We start from the raw sequence: 9,352 nt of genomic DNA, 5'->3' as shown, positions 1-9,352 counted from the left end.
GTGTTAATATCATGCACGATAAGCAATATGGGAACCCACACTCCGGAAATTGACATTTTACACAATAATAAGATCAAAACGGAAGAGGACAAGCAAAACATTTACGAAAGGGAGCTAAACACACCTAAATAACAGGACAGAGGATAGGATGAACAAACATAAAGCATCAACCATACTTCAAGCCAACCGTACCAAAATTTAGACAGTGAGCAGTATCTAACCAAGAAATTCGAGAAGAAACATGACAGAGAAAATCAGCTCAAACAGGCGAACAAATCTTCTTAAAATAAATAAATGCATATATTAGTTTTAGAGAGGTTGAGATGAAGATAAAACTTAGACTCAAAACATATCATGTAAGATCAGCTCACCAACAACAACGACTATTTCATGATTCAACATCCATTGGAATTGTATGAAGAAAGGAAAATGGCCAAGAGTTATTTACCTCTTTTGAGCAGCGAAACTGAAACGGGGCGAGCAGGAATGGTGATCTTCACCACGCGAAATCCGAAACACGAATAGTAGCTAAGAAATTTGGGCAAGAATATCAAACCAAAAGGACGCAAAACCAAGTCCCTCCTCTGTTTCTCTTTGAAATATGTTTTTGTAGGTATGAGTCACTTTGGATGCCTTAGTTGAATTTTATTTTTTTTCACTAAAAATCCCCCCAAAAGACTAAATGCAAAAGAGAGTTTTTATACAAGGAAATTAGGGTAGAAAAAGGGGGGAAATCTGGATGGAATTTTTTCCATTTGAAATTCGAAATAAAAAATCCTTTCACCCTTTCGGACAAACATCTTTTCTGAGGTCTTCAACCCCATTTCGGAAGAGGAAAGGGGTGGGAAACACGTGCCTGCCGTACAGCTGCTGCTGCTGTGTTGATGCGTACAACTGCTGGTCATTTTTTTTGGAATAAGTCGGTTGGTACATGTTGTTGTAAGTTGTTGTAATGTGTTTACTGTTGTTGCCGGTTGTATTGAATGGGTATGGGCTAGGTTTTTTTTTTTTTTGGAATTGAAAGTGGGTTACATATTGCTAAAGGATTGGGAGTTGGGTATTGGGCCGGTTGGAAAGAAAATGAAGGCCCAAAATTGGTCTTAAGATGGGTTGAAAGTGAAGTTTAAAGAGTCTAGATTTGTAATTAGAGAATAGCCAAATAAATTGATAATATAGCCAATTGAATTCATTTGGTAAATTCAGCTAGTAATTAAATAGGACAAATTAAATTAACTAACGAGCTTCTTAATTTTAATAAAATAAAATAGTTGATTTAGTTATAAACTAAATAATTAAAAATATAAGCTATTATATAATCAATATTAATTAACCAAATATTTAATTAAAACAAAATCTTTTTGAGAGTATTTTCAAATATTCATAAAATATACTAATTGATATATACATAATTATGTAAAGCATATATATTATTCAAAAATTATAAGAATGACAAAATTACTCTAAACTAACTTGAAAAATATATTGAATTTTATAAGGTCAATTATTTCAACTTGTTTGAAATTTAAGAAGCTCGATGATTAATTTACATCGGGGAGGATCGAAATTGGGTGTCAACATATGGCATCTCGGATGGAACTTGAACTTGCTTTCCCTCAATGACTTCAGTAGTCTAGTGAAATACTCCATGGCTAGCACAAATAGATATGGGGATAGTGGATCCCCTTGTCTCACCCCTCTTTTTGCTTGGAATGGCCTGCTGGGACAACCATTTATCATTATAGAATAGGAGACTATCTTAACACACTTCATTATCCATGTTATAAATTGTGCAGATATTTGCATACCAACTAAGACCTCTTCAAGAAAATGTCATTCCAAAGAGTCATAAGCCTTCTGCATATCAATTTTAAACATGCACCTAGGTGAAATTCATTTCTTTCCATACCCCTTCACTAGCTCATGACTTAGTATCACATTATCATTCAGCATTCGACCTGGTACAAAAGCAGTCTGACTAGGATCCACAAGATAATTCATTACAACTTGTAATCTATGTGTAAGCATTTTAGAAATTATCTTGTATAAGGTGGTACAACATGAAATAGGTCTATATTCTTTGATGGAACTAGGGTGCTGTACTTTTGGAATCAAAGTTACAGAAGTTCTGTTAATAGGGCCAAACATCTCATTGGTTGAAAAAATTATAATACATCATTTGTTACCGCATCTCCTATTGTTGTCCATGCTTGTTTGAAAAAGTGTTCATTGAAACCATCTCCTCTTGGTGCTTTATTATCATCAATTCCTTTGAGTGTTGTTAGAACATCCTCTATAGTAAAAGGTTGTATGAGTGCAAGTTGTTGTGTTCTAGTGAGCACAAGGCCATCTCTCATTGTTGCTGGTTGGCATGGGTGAAGTTGATTGTCCTAATAGTGCTTTGTAAAATCCCAGAGCTTCTTTTGTAATGGCATCTAGATTCCTTATGATTGTACCATCTTCTTTGGTGAGCATTGTGATTTGATTCCGAGCTTTCCTTCCTTTCATACTAACAAAGAAATATGCAGTATTTGAGTCCCCCAATTTGAGCCATTGCATTTGAGACTTCTGCTTATAGACTGACTCTTCAATCAAGCTCCATTTGGTCAATTGTGCCCTCATCTCCTTCTCTTCTTCTACCATGTGTTATGGAATATGTGTACTTCTCATTTGATTCTGTTTATCCACAAGTTCTCTTCTTATCTGCTGAACCTTTCCTGTGACCCCTACATATTCCTTTTTGTTTAATTGTTGCATTTCTCTTCTTACAATCTTCAGATTATTCCACACCCCTTTCATTCCTCCATTTTATATCTGCCAGCTTGACTGTATTGTGGTTTTAAAATCAGGGTGTTGTGCTAAACAATTATAGAATCTAAATGGCTTCTTCCTTATGTCCCTTTGTGATTCTACTTCTATACTTAGAGGGGAGTGATATGAGAATAGAGGCTCCATCACCATCACTTGTAATGTTGGCATTCTGATTACCCATTCATCATTCAACAGGGCTCTATCTATCCTGCTAAACACATGCCCATTAGTCCATGTATATTGCCTCCCTACTGTATGTAGCTCTGAAAGGTTATTGTTAATCATTCTCTAAAATCTTTGGTTTCTGCCAGCTGTACTTGACTCCCAATGGGTCTATCCTCTGGTGCCAAAATTGAGTTAAAATCACCCATGATCAGCCATGGTTCCCTGATGTGGGTGCTCAACTATTTTACCTTTTCCCATAATGAACTCCTGGTAGCTATGGTGTGCAGGCCATACACTGCTGTGAATTGAAACTTAAAATCACTTTGTTGCATATCAACCATGCCATGTACATATTGAACTGATGTTTCCACCCTTGTGAATTTGACTATGCTAGGATTCCATACACCCCAAATTCTGCCTCTAACTTCATTTGTATAATTAGTGCACCACTCCCATCCTGGCATTATTTTATTGATAATTCTCCCAACTTTCTCTTTTCTAACTCTATGTTCAAAAATTGCTATAATAGTTACTTTATTCCTCCTAACGAACAACCTCAGCTCCTTGTGTTTCACCTCTTGGTTGAACCCTCTAACATTCCAGGTTACTATCATATTATATTATAGGGTTCAGGTGGTGCCTCATGAGTAACATCCTCTATTCTTCCACTATGTTGCCCTGTTTCATAGATATTGTTCTCATTATTTGAATTGTCATCATGTCTAGTGTACTTAGTCTGCATATCCCTTTCTTTGCTGCTCTACGCCTCACATTTTGCCATTCTTCCTAATCCGATGACATATTTGTAGTATTTTGCTGGTCGTTGTCCTTAACCGGTTCCTTTCCTTCTTTTGTTGTTGGATTCCATTCCTTTCTTGGCCCTTGACACTACCCTTTCTTTGGTGGTGGTGCTCCTGGTTTAGTAATACAAGAATGTCCCACTTGAAAGCATTTTTGGCAGAAGATTGGCTTCCACTCATACCTCACTTGTTGCTCGAGAACTCTCCCCTTTGGATCCTTAATCTTGATCACAATAGGTAGTATCCTTGTTATGTCCATTTCAATAAGTATTCGAGCAAATGAGATTCTACTTGTTTGTGTTGTACATTCATCTGCATATAGAGGGTTCCCCAAACTACTACCTATTTTACTAAGCATAACAGAGTTCCAGCAGTTTAGAGGCAGGTTCGGAAGCTTGATCCATAAAGGAATTGTAGTGAGTATTTCCTCCTTAAAGTTGAAATTCGGATCCCATGGCTTCATAATAACTGGTCTCCTTAGTAAGCAATGAGGTCCTGAACATAACACTCTATCCCTTTCTTCCTCATTTGCAAACATTACTACAAAATATCCATCAGCATGATATAGTACCACTGGTTTACTAGAGAAATTACCCTGACTTAGAATGAATCTCTTCATAGCTCCTATTGATGGTGTTGTACCCACCACATATACAACCACTGAAGGTTTCCATTTCACTTCATCCTGAGCTATATCCTCAGCCAGTATTTCCACTACCTTTTCTCGTTCTACAATTATTGGAGCTATGTAAGTTAGATTCATACATCTAGCAGCCATACAATTCATAGCAAACAAGTTTGCCCATTGTTTCTCTGGTGTTTTTTCAGGCATACTCAGCTTAATTGCAAATTTGTCCACTGTTATTGTTCCATTCATTCCTTGCAAGGAATGGTTGTTGTTGCCTCCAGTTCCTTTGTATTGCGTTAATTCCGGCCACTGTTCCTCCCTTGCAGTTTCCCCTTTCCTCTTGACTGATTTCATCTCCGAAATATTAGTTGTTCCTTCTGGTGTGGTCGGAGCTGGTTCAAACATTTGTTTTGCTGCCTGCGTTGTTTTATTAGTGCTAGTGCTAATACCATAAAGTATTTATTCCTCGCTATGTCTTTGCGCTGCTCTGCGTGGTCGTTCCCTCCCCATTTCCGGCGAGGTGCAAGTTAGTGCACACCAACGTGCGCCAGAGCTCAGAGAAGAGAAGTTCAAAAAAAAAAAAATGTTATTTTTTTTCTCTTCAAAATAGAGCATCTGGTCTTGATTCTTTTGTACTTTATGCACTTTTAGTCAATTTTAAGAAGATATATGTACTTTCTATTACTAAAATGATGGTTTTATTTTAGTAAATAACAATAGATTTGAAGGGGATAAAAAATGTCATTTACAATATAAAATTTACATGAAATATTTTGGGATAAACGTGCAAAGCATGTTCCCAGAACTAGTTTGTATATAAGAGAAAAGGTAAAACAAAAACTATTGGTGTGAATAAATCAAAGAGGGATAAAGACTCCACTCTTTCGGAACAAGATTACTTCATTCACTAAAAAAATAATTACTTCCTCCGTCTCATTTGATGTGGCACCGTTATACTTGACACAATATTTTTTTATACTTGTGGTCTAAATCAATATAAATATATTTGTGTGGTTGTAAATCATTTCATTAATGATATAAAATAAATTTTAAAGTTAAATTATTTCTAATTATATAAATGTGACATTAATCTTTTTGGGACAAACTAAAAAGGAACGGGTGACACATAAAATGAGACGGAGGGAGTACTATTATTCCACTGAAAAATATTCAGTGGTTATTTCTACAAATACTTTGATTGAATTGGTGAGAAAAAAAGTAATATTCTCATACGGAAAAATTAGAAACTTTCTCACTATTTCAATGAGAATCTATTTCCCACTATACATTTTTCCAAGAACTAATTCGGTGGGAAATGAGTGGAAAAATCATGTTAACACTAATAATGATAACTTTAATAAGTGTGAACTATTAAGAGATATTTCTAGACTCATACTTAATAAAAGATTTACACTTAAGATAACTAAAAAGACATATGACATAGGCGCTTAAACATTTAAGCTTATTATTTTCAACAACCCTAGCTTATTACTCACCCGGATGAAGTAATAGAAAAAGCTTATTAAAGTAGTAGTTACTCAAAGAATCAAAGTTCAAGGCCACTCCCTTGAAGTTTCAATCTAGTAATCTTGTCAAGTTGCTCTTCCATTTTAGGTGTCAAGTGATTCTTCCAATCTCCAACAACTCCTTTTCTGAAAAACGAACTATTATGAACATTATAGAGGATTGAGCCACTCTTATTAACCTCCAAGTTCTTAAGATTCTCCAAGCTACACTTCTTCAAAACTATCTCCAAATCCTCTTCATTAACAAAAGGTTTTCCAAGAAACAAGGCTATTTTTTTCAACTCCTTTTTAGGGTCTATTTTCAAGTCTTCATACTTGAAGAATAGTATTGTTTTAGGCCTTTTTTTACTTTCTTCCCAGTATTCAAGAACATGTTCAAAGAATGGTCCATATAAATGAACCCCACTGCAAAAGGATTCCACAACTTCTTCTAAAGGGGAGAAATTTTCTAAACGCTTACAATTATAGTTGAAGAAATGCCATATGGAAATTAAGGTATCTTTAGGGTTTCTTGTTATATATATAATCTTGCAATTATCTGATTTTTTTTATTGAATTTGGTAAAACCCTATAAGCTAGGTAAATGAGTGTGAAATAATCTTGGAGAGGGCATTGTGTATAGATCATGAACTGGAGTTTTTGAATAGTAATTCATGGCCTCTATTATTGGAACATGAAAATGAGGATTATCCTTAACCAATAGGTCTTCTTCCTTTTTATTTCCTTCCATGATGGATAGACATATGGCCTTGAGCCATGTTGAACCTGAAAGACAAACATCAAACCTTAAACTGAAAATATATAAAAAATTTATAAGTTAAAATCTTTTTTTTTTTATAATTGATGTACAAAAAGTCAAAATTTATATATTTGTCGAAAATATATACTAGTTGATATTCTAATGGTGCGTTGGGTAGCCAAAGGAAAATGTTTCTTAGAAAATAAGTAGATTTCGTACTTGTAACTTTTATATTATGTGAGTTAGGTATGCTAAAAGATTATCCTAATATTATTTATACATAATCTAGACACAAATACAATGAGAGGTGGGGATGGAGTCTATGAGGATAGGGTGAAAATGAGATGTGTTGAATCTTGGAGGATGAGAGGAGACAATCAATGTGGAATGCCACTTATAGAACTTCTTTTTTCAACATCTTGAGGAAATGATTTACTGATCGTTTAAAGAACTTAATTTCCGAGAAAAAAAATTTCAAACATTTTGATCAATCCAAACATGAGAACATGAGAAAATGAAAAATATTTTCCTCCGTACCAAGCACACGCTAAATCTTTTAGAGTTATATTCACTAAGTGTATGTTTGGTACAAAAAATATTTATAATTTTCTTATGCCAGGTTGATCAAAATGTTTTGAAAAATACTTTCTCTAAGTTAGGTTTTGAAAATTATAAAAAATGACTTTCATAACGAGAATACAAAAATAAGCTTCATAAATGAAATTTCATCATAATCATTTTCTCCCCACACCCTAATAGTACGATGTACCATCCCCACCCTTATCGACCACCCTTGCTCCAGCCCTCGCCCAACCCCCACAACTAGGGCCAGTTCGATAGGTTTAGAATAAAGGCAACTACCTTAGGGCTCCAAATTTGAGGGGCCTCATTTTTTATTATAGTGTTTTTTAAGAAAGTATTGGGTAAGTACTATTTATAACAAGGATTATTTTTTTCATATAAAAGGAGAGAATTATTAGAAAATTGGGACATCTAGAGTAATGATTAAATTGATTGATTATATTATTTATTGAAAAAGAATTATTAAAAGAAATCAATAATTAAAAAATAATATTCAGCATCTCAAAGAGCTAAGAAGAAAAAAAATCATAAGAAAATATATTAACATTTTTTAAGTTTAAGGCCTCCATTCGATTTTTTCTTAAGTTATTAATAATGTGCTTGAGTCGCCCCTACCCGCACCCACCATCCCCCACCCTCAACACTTTCTCCCCAATCTCCATCTCCACCGCCCGGCCCTACCTGTCAACATATATATATAAATGTTTTTGTGACAATATTTTCTTCTTACTTACAAATATCAGAAGAAAGTTAGGAACACATTTTTCTTGGTACAAAACATGCTATCTTAAATATGGAACATATATTTTTCTACAAGAACATAAAATACTTAATGAATTCATTAATTAACTTGTATGAAGTAATTAAACTCAAATCTATTGGTAAATTAAAACCTGTTTTTATGAAAGATGCCAAAAGAACATCGTTAGGATCTGATTTGAAGGTTGCCTTGAAGATCTTGGCTTCCTTTATAATGGTAAGATTTGACCAAAAACCTTCCCATTGATAAAGTTCAGATTTATTCCAAACCGCTGATGATTCTTTGTCACTCATTTTAGGAATGGAATTTAATAAAAATGTAGTTGTAGTTCATATGGTTTAATTGGCCAAATGATTATGTGTATATATAGGGGAAGGCGGAGTGTTTTAAAAAAATATTTACATAATCGGATTACTTAACATAATTTCTACGCAATAAGAGATCTATAAAACCTCTAAAGTAAACATTTGCATTTAGTGATTCTAGCACATGCTATAATTTATAGGATAACCAAAAAATCAAATAGTAATAATATCTTCTTGGACTTTTAGAGTGAAGAAAGATTTGAAAAATATACTCAATCACGAGTTAATTTATGCTCTAATTTATTAATATTAATCTCACCCAACATAGTTGAGTGAAATGTATTGATAACCAAAAAAAGTGGTAGACTTGTTGCCTTACCTCCATACACAAGATTGGGAAATATATACTTAATAATTATATTATTTCCTTATAGTAAAAGAGGAAATAATGTCATATATAGTCTTTCTAATGTTTTTTTAAAATCGAAATCACATTGAAAGGAATCCAAACATAAAATTTACTTAAACCATAATATACAAATATTATAAGTTAATTTTTATTTAGCTAGTTATATATTTCCTCATTGACAGTTTAGTTTGCTTACAGTTAATAACCTATTTGGTTAGAGTAGTATCATATCCAAAGGAAAATAAAGATTGAATCCGATTTTTACTCCCATTGAATCATATCTATCTGACAACAATAATGTCATACAAGTCACTTTTCTTGTTGTCGAACGCCACTTGGGTCTTTATCAATGATCAATTTCTTTAGACTAAGATCATTGAAAGATTCCTACAATATTGGATGTAACACACAAAAGCATTTCTCTACCCAATTTTACCACAACACACAATAATACTTTTAAGCTAATATGCGAATAACATATTATTTAACTTGCATCAAGTCTACGATTTATAAATAACATGACAATGGCTTTTATGATATGTTGTTCCCCAATTCACTACATCAAATATGATCATGAGCGGTAATTAATTCTTAAATGACGCTAAATATATATTTTTAGCGGCAATTAGT

At 33.6% G+C, this 9,352-nt stretch overlaps 1 protein-coding gene across 1 annotated transcript; it reads right to left on the bottom strand.

The window, feature by feature from the left end:
- Positions 1-5,801: 5,801 nt before the first annotated feature.
- Positions 5,802-8,320, bottom strand: LOC107061179 (cytosolic sulfotransferase 12-like). Its single transcript, XM_015310014.1, has 2 exons — positions 8,142-8,320; positions 5,802-6,692 (listed from the first exon to the last, which is right to left on the bottom strand). The coding sequence occupies exons 1-2, from the start codon at positions 8,299-8,301 to the stop codon at positions 6,496-6,498; spliced, it is 357 nt and encodes a 118-aa protein (XP_015165500.1). The 5' UTR covers positions 8,302-8,320; the 3' UTR covers positions 5,802-6,495.
- Between the last annotated feature and the right edge of the window lie 1,032 nt (positions 8,321-9,352).

Source organism: Solanum tuberosum, unplaced genomic scaffold (assembly GCF_000226075.1).
Source record: "Solanum tuberosum cultivar DM 1-3 516 R44 unplaced genomic scaffold, SolTub_3.0 scf00121, whole genome shotgun sequence".
Lineage (NCBI taxonomy): Eukaryota > Viridiplantae > Streptophyta > Magnoliopsida > Solanales > Solanaceae > Solanum > Solanum tuberosum.
This window is presented reverse-complemented; position numbering and strand designations above follow the sequence as displayed.